This window comes from Triticum urartu, chromosome 6 (genome assembly GCF_003073215.2).
Source record: "Triticum urartu cultivar G1812 chromosome 6, Tu2.1, whole genome shotgun sequence".
Lineage (NCBI taxonomy): Eukaryota > Viridiplantae > Streptophyta > Magnoliopsida > Poales > Poaceae > Triticum > Triticum urartu.
The window spans coordinates 111,388,497-111,405,869 of record NC_053027.1 but is presented as its reverse complement, the minus strand read 5'-3'; the positions used below and the strand labels follow the sequence as shown (position 1 = coordinate 111,405,869).

At 44.6% G+C, this 17,373-nt stretch overlaps 1 protein-coding gene across 3 annotated transcripts; it reads left to right on the top strand.

The window, feature by feature from the left end:
- The first annotated feature begins 12,386 nt into the window (after positions 1-12,386).
- On the top strand, positions 12,387-16,448 carry LOC125516159 (exosome complex component RRP45A-like). Of its 3 annotated transcripts, none has more exons than XM_048681642.1 (9): positions 12,388-12,609; positions 12,709-12,918; positions 13,003-13,098; positions 13,193-13,307; positions 13,559-13,639; positions 13,737-13,925; positions 15,122-15,287; positions 15,483-15,538; positions 16,077-16,448. In XM_048681642.1, exons 1-8 carry the CDS (start codon positions 12,482-12,484, stop codon positions 15,509-15,511), a joined length of 1,014 nt encoding a protein of 337 aa, XP_048537599.1. In that variant the 5' UTR covers positions 12,388-12,481; the 3' UTR covers positions 15,512-15,538; positions 16,077-16,448. The 3 variants fall into 3 exon arrangements, with proteins under 3 accessions (XP_048537598.1, XP_048537599.1, XP_048537597.1); XM_048681640.1 differs by having other exon boundaries at positions 15,122-15,390; XM_048681641.1 differs by lacking the exon at positions 15,483-15,538 and having other exon boundaries at positions 12,387-12,609; positions 12,709-13,098.
- The last annotated feature ends 925 nt before the right edge of the window (positions 16,449-17,373 follow it).

Sequence of the window (17,373 nt, the reverse complement as noted above, 5' to 3'; positions counted from 1 at the left end):
TATTTATATTTCCTTATATCATGATAAATGTTTATTATTCATGCTAGAATTGTATTAACCGGAAACTTAGTACATGTGTGAATACCTAGACAAAACAGAGTGTCACTAGTTTGCCTCTACTTGACTAGCTCGTTGAATCAATGATGGTTATGTTTCCTAACCTAGACATGAGTTGTCACATGATTAATGGGATCACATCATTAGAGAATGATGTCATTGACTTGACCCATCCGTTAGCTTAGCACGATGATCGTTTAGTTTATTCCTATTGCTTTCTCCATAACTATACATGTTCCTATGACTATGAGATTATGCAACTCCCAAATACCGGAGGAACACTTTGTGTGATATCAAACATCACAACGTAACTGAGTGATTATAAAGGTGCTCTACAGGTGTCTCCGATGGTGTTTGTTGAGTTGGCATGGATCAAGATTAGGATTTGTCACTCCGATTGTCGGAGAGGTATCTTTGGGCCCTCTCGGTAATGTACATCACAATAAGCCTTGCAAGCAATGTAGCTAATGAGTTAGTTACGGGATGTAGCATTACGGAACGAGTAAAGAGACTTATCAATAATGAGATTGAACTAGGTATTGAGATACCGATGATCGAATCTCGGGCAAGTAACATACCGATGACAAAGGGAATAACGTATGTTGTTATGCGGTTTGACCGATAAAGATCTTCGTAGAATATGTAGGAACCAATATGAGCATCCAGGTTCCGCTATTGGTTATTGGCCGGAGATGAGTCTCGGTCATGTCTACATAGTTCTCAAACCCGCAGGGTCCACGCGCTTAACATTCGGTATTATGAGTTTATGTGTTTTGATGTACCGAAGGTAGTTCGGAGTCCCGGATTTGATCACAGACATGACAAGGAGTCTCGAAATGGTCTAGACATAAAGATCGATATATTGGATGACTATGTTTGGACATCGGAAGGGTTCCAAGTGAAGTTCGGGCATATACCGGAGTACCGGGGGGTTACCGGAACCCCCCGAGGAGTTTAATGGGCCTTATGGGCCTTAGTGGAAAGAGAGGAGGGCTGCGAGGGCAGGCCGTGCGCCCCTCCCCCTCTGGTCCGAATTGGACTAGGAAGGGGGGCAGCGCCCCCCTTTCCTTCTCCCTATTTCCTCCTTCCTTCTCCTACTCCTACTACATGGAAAGGGGGGAATCCTACTCTCGATGGGAGTAGGACTCCCCATGGGGCGCGCTATAGGAGGGTCGTCCCTCCCCCTCCTCCACTCCTTTATATACGGGGAGGGGGCACCCCATAGACACACAAGTTGATCATTGATCTTTAGCCGTTTGCGGTACCCCCTCCATCATAATCCACCTCGGTAATATCGTATCGGTGCTTAGGCGGAGCCCTGTTCCGGTAGCAACATCATCACCGTCATCACACCGTCGTGCTGATGAAGCTCTCCCTCAAAGCTCTACTGGATCGTGAGTTCGCAGGACGTCCCCGAGCCGAACGTGTGCAGATCGCGGAGGTGTCGTATCTTCGGTACTAGATCGGTCGATCGTGAAGACGTATGACTACATCAACCGCGTTGCCATAACGCTTCCACTTACAGTCTACGAGGGTACGTAGATGATACTCTCCCCTCTCGTTGCTATGCATCACCATGACCTTGCGTGTGCGTAGGATTTTTTTTGAAATGACTGCGTTCCCCAACATTGGCATCCGAGCCAGGTTTATGCGTAGATGTTGCTTTATTGGTAAATGACTGCGTTCCCCAACATTGGCATCCGTTCCCCAACTGACAGGAGCCATATGGTTGTCGCTTTATTGTATGAAATGCAATCGCCATGTAATTGCTTTACTTTATCACTAAGCGGTAGCGATAGTTGTAGTAGCAATAGTTGGCGAGACGACAACAATGCTTCAATGGAGATCAAGGTGCCAAGCCGGTGACGATGGTGATCATGACGGTGCTTTGGAGATGGAGATCGAAGGCACAAGATGATGATGGCCATATCATATCACTTATATTGATTGCATGTGATGTTTATCCTTTATGTATCTTATTTTGCTTAGTTCGACGGTAGCATTATAAGATGATCTCTCACTAAATTTCAAGTTATAAGTGTTCTCCCTGAGTATGCACCGTTGCTACAGTTCGTCGTGCCAAGACACCATGTGATGATCGGGTGTGGTAAGCTCTATGTTCACATACAACGGGTGCAAGCCAGTTTTGCACACATGGAATACTCGGGTTAAATTTGACGAGCCTAGCATATGCAGATATGGCCTCAGAACACTGTAGACCGGAAGGTCGAGCGTGAATCATATAGTAGATATGATCAACATAGTGATGTTCACCATTAAAAACTACTCCATCTCACGTGATGATCAGACATGGTTTAGTTGATATGGATCACGTGATCACTTAGATGATTCAAGAGATGTCTATCTAAGTGGGAGTTCTTAAGTAATTTGATTAATTGAACTTTAATTTATCATGAACTTAGTACCTGATAGTATTTTGCATGTCTATGTTGTTGTAGATAGATGGCCCGTGCTGTTGTTCCGTTGAATTTTAATGCGTTCCTAGAGAAAGCTAAGTTGAAAGATGATGGTAGAAACTACACGGACTGGGTCCGTAACTTGAGGATTATCCTCATTGCTACACAGAAGAATTACATCCTGGAAGCACCGCTAGGTGACAAACCCGCTGCAGGAGCAACGCCAGATGTTATGAACACCTGGCAGAGCAAAGCTGATGACTACTCGATAGTTCAGTGTGCCATGCTTTACGGCTTAGAACTGGGACTTCAACGACGTTTTGAACGTCATGGAGCATATGAGATGTTCTAGGAGTTGAAGTTAATATTTCAAGCAAATACCCGGATTGAGAGATATGAAGTCTCCAATAAGTTCTACAACTGCAAGATGGAGGAGAATAGTTCTGTCAGTGAACATATACTCAGAATGTCTGGATATCACGTCCACTTGACTCAACTGGGAGTTAATCTTCCTGAGGATAGTGTCATTGACAGAGTTCTTCAATCACTGCCACCAAGCTACAAGAGCTTTGTGATGAACTATAATATGCAAGGGATGGATAAGACGATTCCTAAGCTCTTCGCAATGCTAAAGGCTGCGGAGGTAGAAATCAAGAAGGAGCATCAAGTGTTGATGGTCAACAAGACCACCAGTTTCAAGAAAAAGGGTAAAGGGAAGAAGGGGAACTTCAAAAGGAACAACAAGCCAGTTGCTGCTCAAGTGAAGAAACCCAATTCTGGACCTAAACCTGAGACTGAGTGCTTCTACTGCAAAGGAACTGGTCACTGGAAGCGGAACTGCCCCAAGTATTTGGCGGAGAAGAAGGATGGCAAAGTGAAAGGTATATTTGATATACATGTTATTGATGTGTACCTTACTAATGCTCGCAGTAGTGCCTGGGTATTTGATACTGGTTCAGTTGCTAACATTTGCAACCCAAAACATGGGCTACGGATTAAGCGAAGATTGGCTAAGGACGAGGTGACGATGCGCGTGGGAAATGGTTCCAAAGTCAATGTGATCGCCGTCGGCACGCTACCTCTACATCTACCTTCGGGGTTAGTTTTAGACCTGAATAATTGTTATTTGGTGCCAGCGTTGAGCATGAACATTATATCTGGATCTTGTTTAATGTGAGACAGTTATTCATTTAAATCAGAGAATAATGGTTGTTCTATTTATATGAGTAATATCTTTTATGGTCATGCACCCTTGATGAGTGGTCTATTTTTACAAAATCTTGATAGTAATGATACACATGTTCATAGTATTGAAGCCAAAAGATGCAGAGTTGATAATGATAATGCAACTTATTTGTGGCACTGCCGTTTAGGTCATATTGGTGTAAAGCGCATGAAGAAACTCAATTCTAATGGACTTTTGGAATCACTTGATTATGAATCATTTGGTACTTGTGAATTATGCCTCATGGGCAAGATGACTAAAAATCCGTTCTTCAGAACAATGGAGCGAGCAACAGAGTTATTGGAAATCATACATACTGATGTATGTGGTCCAATGAACATTGAAGCTCGCGGTGGATATCGTTATTTGCTCACCTTCACAGATGATTTGAGCAGATATGGGTATATCTACTTGATGAAACATAAGTCTGAAACATTTGAAAAGTTCAAAGAGTTTCAGAGTGAAGTGGAAATCATCATAACAAGAAAATCAAGTTTCTACGATCTGATCGTGGAGGCGAATATTTGAGTTATGAGTTTGGACTTATTTGAAACAAAGCAGAATAGTTTCACAACTCACGCCACCTGGAACACCATAGCGTAATGGTGTGTCCGAACGTCAGAATCGTACTTTACTAGATATGGTGCGATCTATGATGTCTCTCACTAATTTACCGCTATCGTTTCGGGGTTACGCTTTAGAGACAGCTACATTCACTTTAAATAGGGCAGCATCTAAATCCGTCGAGACGACACCTTATGAACTGTGGTTTGGCAAGAAACCCAAGTTGTCATTTCTTAAACTTTGAGGTTGTGATGCTTATATGAAAAAGCTTCAACATGATAAGATCGAACCCAAATCGGAGAAATGTGTTTTCATAGGATACCCAAAAGAGACTGTTGGGTACACCTTCTATCACAGATCCGAAGGCAAGATATCCGTTGCTAAGAATGGATCCTTTCTAGAGAAGGAGTTTCTCTCAAAAAAGTGAGTGGGAGGAAAGTAGAACTTGACGAGGTAATTGTACCTTCTCCCTTATTGGAAAGTAGTTCATCACTGAAATCAGTTCCAGTGATTCCTACACCAGTGAGTGAGGAAGCTAATGATGATGATCATGAAACTTCTGATCAAGTTACTATTAAACCTCATAGGTCAACTAGAGTAAGATCCGCACCAGAGTGGTACGGTAATCCTGTTCTGGAAGTCATGTTACTTGACCATGACGAACCTACGAACTATGAGGAAGCGATGATGAGCCCAGATTCCGCAAAATGGCTTGAAGCCATGGAACCTACGAACTTTGGTTGACTTGCTCGATGATCGGCAGGCCATAGAGAATAAATAGATCTTCAAGAAGAAGACTGACGCTGACGGTAATGTTACTGTCTACAAAGCTCGACTTGTTGTGAAAGGTTTTCGACAACTTCAAGGAGTTGACTACGATGAGACCTTCTCACCCATAGCGATGCTTAAGTCCGTCCGAATCATGTTAGCAATTGCCGCATTTTATGATTATGAAATTTGGCAAATGGATGTCAAAAGTGCATTCCTTAATGGATATCTTAAAGAAGAGTTGTATATGATGCAACCAGAAGGTTTTGTCGATCCAAAAGGTGCTAACAAAGTGTGCAAGCTCCAGCGATCCATTTATGGACTGGTGCAAAGCCTCTCGGAGTTGGAATATACGCTTTGATAGTGTGATCAAAGCATATGGTTTTATACAGACTTTTGGAGAAGCCTATATTTACAAGAAAGTGAGTGGGAGTTCCGTAGCATTTCTGATATTATATGTAGATGACATATGATTGATCGGAAATGATACTGAATTTCTGAATAGCATAAAAGGATACTTGAATAAGAATTTTTCAATGAAAGACCTCGATGAAGCTGCTTATATATTGGACATCAAGATTTATAGAGATAGATCAAGACGCTTGATTGGACATTCACAAAGCACATACCTTGATAAAGTTTTGAAGAAGTTCAAAATGGATCAGGCAAAGAAAGGGTTCTTGCCTGTATTACAAGGTGTGAAGTTGAGCCAGACTCAATGCCCGACCACTGTAGAAGATAGAGAGAAAATGAAAGGTGTTCCCTATGCTTCAGCCATAGGCTCTATCATGTATGCAATGCTGTGTACCAGACCTGATGTGTGCCTTGCTATCAGTTTAGCAGGGAGGTATCAAAGTAATCCAGGAGTGGATCACTGGACAGCGGTCAAGAACATCCTAAAATACCTGAAAAGGACTAAGGATATGTTTCTCGTATATGGAGGTGACAAAGAGCTCGTCGTAAACGGTTACGTCGATGCAAGCTTTGACACTTATCCGGATGACTCTAAGTCACGAACCGGATACATGTTTTTATTAAATGGTGGAGCTGTCAGTTGGTGCAGTTCCAAGCAGAGCGTCATGGCGGGATCTACGTGTGAAGCGGAACGGAATACATAGCTGCTTCGGAAGCAGCAAATGAAGGAGTCTGGATGAAGGAGTTCATATCCGATCTAGGTGTCATACCTAGTGCATCGGGTCCAATGAAAATCTTTTGTGACAATACTGGAGCAATTGCCTTGGCAAAGGAATCCAGATTTCACAAGAGAACCAGGCACATCAAGAGACGCTTCAATTCCATCCGCGATCAAGTCAAGGAAGGAGACATAGAGATTTGCAAGATACATACGGATCTGAATGTTGCAGACCCATTGACTAAGCCTCTCTCATGAGCAAAGCATGATCAGCACCAAGACTCCATGGGTGTTAGAATCATTACAATGTAATCTAGATTATCGACTCTAGTGCAAGTGGGAGACTGAAGGAAATATGCCCTAGAGGCAATAATAAAGTTGTTATTTATATTTCATTATATCATGATAAATGTTTATTATTCATGCTAGAATTGTATTAACCGGAAACTTAGTACATGTGTGAATACATAGACACAACAGAGTGTCACTAGTTTGCCTCTACTTGACTAGCTCGTTGAATCAATGATGGTTATGTTTCCTAACCATAGACATGAGTTGTCATTTGATTAACGGGATCACATCATTAGAGAATGATGTGATTGACTTGACCCATCCGTTAGCTTAGCACGATGATCGTTTAGTTTATTGCTATTGCTTTCTCCATAACTATACATGTTCCTATGACTATGAGATCATGCAACTCCCGAATACCGGAGGAACACTTTGTGTGCTATCAAACATCACAACGTAACTGGGTGATTATAAAGGTTCTCTACAGGTGTCTCCGATGGTGTTTGTTAAGTTGGCATAGATCAAGATTAGGATTTGTCACTCCGATTATCGGAGAGGTATCTCTAGGCCCTCTCGGTAATGTACATCACAATAAGCCTTGCAAGCAATGTAGCTAATGAGTTAGTTACGGGATGTAGCATTACAGAACGAGTAAAGAGACTTGCCGGTAACGAGATTGAACTAGGTATTGAGATACCGACGATCGAATCTCGGGCAAGTAACATACCGATGTCAAAGGGAATAACGTATGTTGTTATGCGGTTTGATCGATAAAGACCTTCATAGAATATGTAGGAACCAATATGAGCATCTAGGTTCCGCTATTGGTTATTGACCGGAGATGAGTCTCGGTCATGTCTACATAGTTCTCGAACCCGTAGGGTCCGCACGCTTAACGTTCGGTGACAATCGGTATTATGAGTTTATGTGTTTTGATGTACTGAAGGTAGTTCGGAGTCCCGAATTTGATCACGAACATGACGAGGAGTCTCGAAATGGTCGAGACATAAAGATCGATATATTGGGTGACTATGTTTGGACATCGGAAGGGTTCCGAGTGAAGTTCGGGCATCTACCGGAGTACCGGGGGGTTACCGGACCCCCCCGGGGAGTTTAATGGGCCTTATGGGCCTTAGTGGAAAGAGGGGAGGGGCTGCCAGGGCAGGCCGCGCGCCCCTCCCCCTCTGGTCCGAATTGGACTAGGGGGGGGGTGGGGGGGCGGGCGCCCCTCTTTCCTTCTCCCTCTTTCCCCCTTCCTTCTCCTACTCCTACTACATGGAAAGGGGGTGGGGGATCCTACTCCCGGTGGGAGTTGGACTCCCCATGGGGTGCGCCATAAGAGGGCTGACCCTCCCCCTCCTCCACTCCTTTATATACGGGGGAGGGGGCACCCCATAGACACACAAGTTGATCATTGATCTTTAGCCGTGTGCGGTGCCCCCCTCCATCATAATCCACCTCGGTAATATCCTAGCGGTTCTTAGGCGAAGCCCTATTCCGGTAGCAACATAATCACCGTCATCACGCCGTCGTGCTGATGAAGCTCTCCCTCGAAGCTCTACTGAATCATGAGTTCACGGGACGTCACCGAGCCGAACGTGTGCAGATCGCGGAGGTGCCGTATCTTCGGTACTAGATCGGTCGATCGTTAAGACGTACGACTACATCAACCGTGTTGTCATAACGCTTCCGTTTATGGTCTACGAGGGTACGTAGACGATACTCTCCCCTCTTGTTGCTATGCATCACCATGATCTTGCGTGTGCGTAGGAATTTTTTGAAATTACTGTGTTCCCCAACCGTTCCTCCATTGGTACTATGGTCAATGATATAAAGTTTGCTTTAAGGAGCTTCGTGACTGTGATGTTCAAATATGTTTGTCGGCAAGTGAATATAACTGCTCATCTGTTAGCCAAGTCTTATAAATTTGTCTAGTGTTGTTGTTTTCCATTCTACTCCGAAATGTATTCAGGAGACCCTTTGTTATTTTGTCTAAGTGTTTCATAAAGCTGACGTTCTATCAAAAGAAAAAAGAGCAGTACCAAAATTTGGGCAGCACACATTTCGGCACTAACCAAACATTTACCCAAACTAGTATAACACCCGTGCGTTGCCACGGGCTCTTCAAAATTTATAATCAATATCTTTCATTTATCATCCCCTCATATTGGGTGATTATGGGATGCTCTAATTAGAAACACAACAATCAAATATTAGGAAATTTCACCGAACGAACAACAACGAATAATACGATATCTATCAAACGAATAAAATGAGGTCATATTTTTGGTCCGTCATGCACTTCTGTTGAAAAGTGCCTATCCCTTTTAGAATCAACCCACTGTTTGCTCGCACGCAAAAAAATACATCTCTAAAGTGGGGAACCGATCGGTGCCAAAAAGAACTCAAACTCCTATCCAATCTCGACTTCGTGCTCTTCCACTTCCATTGATAAAGATGGGACGTCAAGGGTTTCATCATGATGACCTCGAGCAGCCGCCGACATCCCTCCCCACATCTACCCCTACCCCTGCTGCCGCTTGCACTGTCCTTGCTCCTCGAGGGAGCTAGGGACACAATGTTCTCTAGGATGGGCATGACCAGATCCACGAGGAGGCCACATTCTTCCATGGGAACCCAACCAAGCACACCACCCTCCGCAACCATCCAATCCCGGCCTAACAAAGTCAAGACCCGCCATCGATTCACAAATTAGGCTCGCCGCATCCAGGTTCACTGCAAGTCTGCGACGAGTCTGTAGTCGACATCTTGACTTTGGCTATCCCCACGGAAGAATCATCGGATCCTGCTTACTTTTACCATCACTTCGTCTCTTCCCAAGGCAGCGACACCACCCAGCCAATCACCACCACCGCTTGCGGCTTGCCTACATAAAATCATGAGAAATCCCCACGGCGGTGCTGTAAGATCACCTTGGCGACCTCGACAGTGACCGACTTGTCTAAGATCTAAGCTAGCCGCTCTTTGTAGAAACCAATAGAAGTAGGCATGTGACTCAGATTTGTTCTTTGGTGTGCATGCGTTTCTTGCTGCCCACCATCTCTTGTCTACAACTCGCCTATCTCTGTACCAGCTCTTGGTCTACAACTCGCCTATCTCCATGCTCGAGACGACCAAGCTCGATGCGCAAGCCGCATACGTCCGCTAGAGCTATATCCAGGCCCTATGATTTTTGGATCACTGGCACTATGGGTGCCAGGACCGGAGTCGCCCTCATCCACCAAGTGGATCAAGGAGGCCCACCACCTAGACTCTACATCGCAACATTTTGTGTTTTCCTATAAAAAGTAAAGAACCTTCTCTAATAAACGTAAATATAACCTTTTGGTTTTATAGTCTCAACTTTCCTACACTCCAATACCAGAAGGATTTCAATGACCTTCTTGAATGTCATTCACTTAGAAAGGTAGTAATACAATCTGTGATATTAAGGCAAATTATTAGTCATATTAAAGTGCAAAAGGCCCTATAGGAGTCAAAGCATGATTTTTATGGTTATACTGTAATTTGCAAGATCTGAGATTTATGCAAGTGTACAATTAGAGAAGAGACAATTAAATAGATTTTCACATTTAGAATAGTATGATTAGTAGTAGCACTTCAATTTTTTCATGTTTGATCAGCTTGCTAGGTGGTTATCACTAAGCATGTTGGAACGATGAGCATAACCTAACTTAGTTCAGTACGTGTTGCTGCAAATTAGTTCAGTACATACGAAGCTGTTGCTAATTTCAATGCCTGGCTGTTGCAAGTTTCTAATTAAAAAGTACTTCAGGTCAAAGGTCAGGGAATATACACTTTTGTTATCATGGTTGTTTCCTTATAGTGAACAACTTTGATCACCACTTCAGCAGCTACTATCTATAAGAAGACATTAGCTAAGTAGATACGGGCAAAGAAAGCATGTAGGCAAAACCAGAATTAAAAACATCCTTCTCAATGGAGCTCGTGCAGTTCGGAAGACCCTAATCATCGATGAGGGACCCCTCCGATGGTAGCATGGCGTGACAATTGCCGTCAATGACGACACCCAAAGTACCTTGCATAATCCATCGATCCAGTTCGAAACAATCAAGCACATACCTTGCAAAGTGATGTGGATCTGAAGCAGAGGTGGGAAGGTAAAGGCTCAGGTGAGGTGGAATGAGACGTTGATATAGACGTGCACGCATGAGAATAAGGCGGTGCCCAGGATGGATCTCCATCGGAGGAGGCCGGATCCGCTGGGGAGGAGGTCGCTGTAGTACCTGCCATCTGTGCGATGGATCACGGGGCTGGCAGGCAGGGGGAGGGGATAGGAGGGAGCGGGTGGGCTAGAGCGAGATGGCGGGTGCCCCCGATGACGGCTGGGAAGGATGGTGGAGGAGGTGGATGAGGATGGCGGCGGTGGCGTCTGCGGTTGCGCCTCGTCCGCAGTCGTGCTGGTGGTGGTCGATGCGAGAGCCGGATGGCGTCAGCCAGAATCAGGCAGGGGCGACAAAGATTTAGAGGAGAGAGAGAATGGAGGCGATGAGCGATGGGAGGAAGGGCCACCGGCGATTGGGGTGGCCTCAGATCCGCCCTCCGTGGCCGCCTATTTCATGGGACGAACACCCGTGCTCACCGTCGGGCTCGCCTTCGGCCGCTGCCTCGCCGACATTCACGATGTAGAGCCCCTTCCTCCGATCCCATTTGCCAGGGAGGCAGCGCCATCCTTCATCGTAGAGAACGAGTCCACACTGAGATCCCAACCAGATCGTGATTGCGCCTCCCCAAACCGCAGCGACACATCCCACTCCATCAACGACCAACCTATATGAGGCGGAGGGTCAGTGTAGGACGCGAGCGCCGTCACCATGGACGTGGGGACGCCGTAGGTGGGAAGGAGGCGGCGACGGCGTCTGTGTCAGGAAGATCGCACGACGGTGGCGGCGTTTACTCGAGGGGATCGAGAGGAGCTGCGTTTGGTGCCGGGTGGGTTCTTTGGTGCGTGCGTGGGGCTGGAGATTGTGATAGGTGATCAGGTGAGGGCCTGCCATACCTGGATCGATAGCCTCACCATACCTGGTGGTAATTTAAATTTATTACCATATTCGATATTTCCCGAGTTATGGCCTTACCATACCTGGATTGATAGCCTTTGGGGTAATTTAAATTTATTACCATATAATTACCATATTCAAAATTTCCCGAGTTATGACTTTACCATACCTGGATTGATTTATTACTATATGTGGATTAATTATGATTTATTACTATATGATTTATTACTATACGTGGATAGCCTTACCATACCTGGTGATAATTTAAATTTATTACCATATTTGATATTTCCCGAGTTATGGCCTTACCATACCTGGATTGATAGCCTTTGGGGTAATTTAAATTTATTACCATATTTGATATTTCCCGATTTATGGCCTTACCATACCTGGATTGATAGCCTTTGGGGTAATTTAAATTTATTACCATATAATTACCATATTCAAAATTTCCTGAGTTATGACCTTACCATACTTGGATTGATTTATTACTATACATGGATTAATTATGATTTATTACTATATGATTTATTACTATACGTGGATAGCCTTACCATACATGGTGGTAATTTAAATTTATTACCATATTCGATATTTCCCGAGTTATGGCCTTACCATACCTGGATTGATAGCCTTTGGGGTAATTTAAATTTATTACCATATAATTACCATATTCAAAATTTCCTGAATTATGACCTTACCATACCTGGATTGATTTATTACTATACGTGGATTAATTATGATTAATTACCATAAATACGTTGGGTATTGCCGGTCAGACAAGAAAAGAGAAAAACCAATGGGAGGGGCTGGTGGGAGGTGGGACGAAGAAAAAACCGGTTGAAAATAAACCGGTTGAAAGTGGGGGACTATTCAACCAATTCGTCGATTAGGAGTAGAGATTCACTCAAAAAGGGCAGAAACACCCCCGCCCCCGCCTCGGCCGCGTCTAAAACCCTAGCTCCCGCCGCCGGCGAGCAACGAGATGATGGATCCGCGGTGGCGCCCGACGGTGAACGAGCGGGAGTTCATCGAGCAAGCCCTCCAGTCGGACCTCCGCGTCGACGGCCGCCGCCCCTTCGATTTCCGCAAGCTCAAAATCGCATTCGGAAGGTACCTTGACTCAATCCCCTCCCCATCCCTTCGTTTGAGCTAGGGAACTTCTTTGCCCGCGCATCAATGTTTGGCTGAAGTTGCTGTTGGAATCTGTAGGGAGGATGGCTCGGCGGAGGTGGAGCTCGGCGAAACGCGTGTGATGGGTTATGTGACTGCCCAATTGGTCCAGCCGTACAAGGACAGGCCTAACGAGGGCACGCTGGCCATATTCACCGAGTTCTCGCCCATGGCTGACCCTGCCTTTGAGCCAGGGCGACCTGGGGAAGCAGCGATTGAGTTGGGCCGCGTCATTGATCGTGGCCTAAGGTCTCCAGATGGCTGTTTGGTAGTTCTTTTTTTGTCAAAGAGTTTAAGTTTGGAGTTTAATGAGTATTCTCGGTGGTGTCGCAGGGAGAGCAGAGCCGTGGATATGGAATCCCTGTGTGTTGTTGCAGGGAAGCATGTCTGGTCGGTGCGTGTTGACCTTCACATTTTGGACAATGAGGGGTATGGGTTGTATATTTCCTACTGATGTAATTAATGAGTTAATACTTCTGGGTAGAGCGCTAACCGCGTGAAATGATATGGACGTTTCTCTCAGGAATCTCATTGATGCAGCTAACATCGCTGCATTGGCAGCTTTGTCTACATTCCGGAGGCCTGAATGTACGGTTGGTGGGGATGATGGTCAGCAAGTTACAGTACATGACTCTGAGGTAGGCATATAAGGTTATATTGTATATTCTCTTGCTTACACATTCCTCGAAGTTCTAGCCGGACCTACAAAGCACCAAATTCTCCAGTTTGCTGTGTCGCTATAATGAGAAGTACCGAATATACATGACTTGCAGAGCTTCCTGTATATGTACTCACAAAAACAACCCAATTATTAACTATCAGATGCTGGTCCTGTCGTTTGCACTGCCATCGAATTTATCTTATGTTCTATCTTTATTGTATTTTACAGGTCAGGGACCCACTTCCCCTAACAATTCATCATCTCCCCATAGCTGTCACCTTTGCATATTTTGGTGACGGTAATGTCATGGTATATTTAAATATTTCTGAACATGAAAGGCGTGTTATTAGCAATCATCCTGTTGCTCTCTTCTTCTGACAGTCTTTGGCTATATTTCTGTATGTAGGTTATCGATCCAACGTACAAGGAAGAAGCTGTTATGGGAGGAAGGATGACAGCTACGATTAACTCGAATGGTGATGTCTGTGCCATTCAGAAAGCTGGTGGAGAGGGTGTCATGTCAAGTGTTATCATGCAGTGTTTAAGGATTGCTTCGGTTAAAGCTGCTGATATAACAAGCAAAATAAAGAGAGAGGTGAGTCAAGTTGCATCACTAATATGGCATTACGATTTGGATATCTGCTTTAATGTTCTATGAAATATGAAACTATAGCAGGGGTTCTGAATCGGGAATGCGGTTCATGAACTCTATAATTGAAGATCAAAACACTAAGCCAAAAGCCACCCACAAAGTTCCATGCTGAAGATCCCTGTGTAGCATAAAAAGGGAAACAAAAAGATGATTGGAAAATAGAAAGTTGACATTGTGCTGGTCAGCCATGTGGCCACTAGAAAGCACCGATATGGTGACATTGGTCGTGTCCTGTTGTGGTACATATGGAATACAGGGATCACTGGGATATGTGGAGATACGTGTATCCCCAAGTATCCTCTTTTTCCAATATTAAATAATTAAAATAAATAGGGATAGGCTGGGACACTGGGCAGATATGGCTGTGATAATGGGCAGGGAGGGAGATGGGAACGGTGGCCATTGGCGAGAAGAAGATCCAGGCTGGGATGAAGATGGGAAGGTGGCTGCCAACAAGGAAGAAGCTCTGGGCAGGGAGAAAGATGGAGACTGTGGCCGCCAGGGAGGAAGATTCAAGCGGAGAGGAAGATGTTGACAGAAGCTACTGACGAGCAAGAAGGTACATGCGCTGGCGCAGTCGTTATCTCCTGTTCTGCAGCGCTCGGGCAGCTAGAGCAAAGGGAGGCAGAATGAGAATGGGTACAGGTGGAGGAACTGACTTAGTCTAGGGTTTCTGAAACTGGGCCTTATTACGTATCCACCTGCTCAAAGTCCTTCATTAATGAAACTGAGACAACATGTATCCAGTACTCTCAACTTTAAAAATCTCTCGTTGAAAAATTATCATTTAATCTTTATTACATGATATTTATCTTTCTAAATATTTATATACCCTGCCGTATCCCCGTGTCCGTATCTCCATATCGGTGCTTCTTAGCATGGCAATATCATTGGTGCCATGGGCCTGGTTACCACACCCATCTGCTACCAAATTGACCCCTATTTTGGCCTCTTGGTGGTTTGTCTCAAAGTAGCAAATCAAACCCTGGATCAATCCATCAGCATGTGTGTTGAGTGGCTCTCTGAATGAGCCAGGTGCCTAGAAATTCTGTGACTTTCTGAACCTCGTTCTATTTTGACGATCATATATGCATGTTATTCTAAGGATCAAACCCATGTTATTCTTATTTTTTTTTCAGGTCGATGATTACACTACTGAAAAGGCATTGCAGAAAGTAAAGCGTACTCCAGCATTAGTGGCTAAAAAAGTTAACGTTCCTGATGTAACTATGGAGGAGAGCACTCATAGTGCATTGGAAAACCAAGCCTCGAAGGCACCCAATGATGGTCAGCAGATAATCAAAGGTGATGATGATCATCAAAATATAAAAAGGATTCCTCCCTTGACTGTGGACCGAACCGTTAAACACAAACAAACATCCACATTCGTTGGTGGCCCATCAAATTGGTAGCTACTGGAGTGCTGCACCTTTCTAAATTTGTGCATTAAATAGTTGCTTGATATAAGTTTTGCCAACCACCCTGATTTTTGCAATGTAGGGATCCATACTCCAAAGGAGTTTCGTTAAGCTCCCTCAGAATCTCTCAGTTTCCTGGTACTGTGAATTTTGTTCACCTGTTATTTTCATTTTTTTTCTAGTTGCATGATCTGAGTGCTTACTACCTACAATGAATTTCCCGAACATTGGGTTCATGCTTCAGCTTTCAATTATAGTCCTCACTAGCCATGAAATATGCTCTATAAAAGTGCTGAAACATGTGTTACATATGCTAAGCATGCTTTGGCGGAGTTATTCTCCATGGCGAAGTGAGCCAATAAAATCATTAACATGACATGATTCTTTTTCATTTTTTGATATGTATATATGTCTGTCTTGTTCCAGTCGACCAATATCCTTCTAGTTGGTTCTTTTTTGTTGAACATGCCTGTTTCCGAGAGAATGTACCAAACAAAGGCATGTTACATTCTCTATTCAGACCATGGAGATTTTTTAAAAAGTTAAACCGTCAGCAGAACTATTGCATCTTTTTACTGTAGAAAACTATTGTTCACCTAACTGGACAAAAACGATTCTTTGATATGACACACATACCCATCCTTCTCAATTCTGGAAATTTCCTTGGAATATGCAGATCCGCCAGCTATACCAAATGACGGCAAGCATGAGGATACCAAGCCAATGTTGACTGAATCTAATCCAGAGGTGAAAAGCGTGTTGAATTCTGGAACGGCTGGAGAGTCAGATGAGGTCAAGGAAAGCAGATCACCGAAGAGTCTAATAGATGCTGTCAAACCAAAACACAGAAGGAAGAAGAAACAACATGGCAATAGTTAGATTGACTGTAACCTACAGGTCTTAATTCCATGATGGTTGTAGACACAATTAGTTAGCTTTCTTATTGTATTGGCGGTGCACATGCTACAGCATTACATTATGATATTTTAAGCAACGACTAATAGTGCTCTCTTTTGCTACGCCACCATTCCTGTAGTTTTCAGTTACATATTAACATGTGTGCTCTGTAGGCAGTCCATGAGACATCTCTCTAGGCAAAGCTTTCCTGATTGAGGACCTTCATTAAGGGTGGCGGGTCATCATTGGGTTCTTGTGGATTGTCTTGTGTACTCCGTCCGTTCCAAAATAAGTCAGAGTCTCACTGACTTATTTTGGGACGGAGGGAGTATTTTTCTTTTGGAAACAAAGGCAAAGTTTGACTGAGCTCTTTAGAAGAAGTAGAGTTGCCTGATTAACTGGTGCGAAATTGGGTGAAGAATGTCATAATAGCCCACACCAGGCAACACTGGCCTACGAAGATACACATCCCGATGAGAAGGAAAGCATCGTTGAGGTTGTCATCAAGGAGAGTGTGAGAGGCCCGCCATCCAACTGCCGTCGGCGGCCACGAGATTTTGATGGAGACCACTCCGGTCCTGTCGTCCCCTCCCTCTTCGCCCCGCCATTGCATGGCTTCGTCTAGCCATGAAGTCGAGCATGTCATGCTCTCAGCGTCGGCCGTAGGCTCCCCTCCCTCACGCTCTCAAGTTGTGCCAGAGTGTCCTTCGGCCTTGGTCGTGCTTGCTCCGTAGCTACGGTTCGTGTTGGTGGTCCTCGACCGACCACAAGAGGTTGGTGACCCCTCTGCTCCTCCCAAAGCGACATGGCGGGATGTGCAACGCAAGAAGTACCGACAACAACATCCGCTACCCATGGCATGACAGATGTCGAAGATCCCCAAGGAGACGCAGGGGTATGCAGCTTCTGCTACAATTGCCTGCGTCCCGACCATGTCTCCGACATTTGTGAGAATGAAGTGCGGTGTTGGAGGCGTGGTGGTGAAGGGCACTAGTCCGGCGGGTGCAAACAACCTCTATAGTCTATAGGATCAAAAGTATTGACCAGCGGGGGGGGGGGGGGGGGGGAGGGGTAAA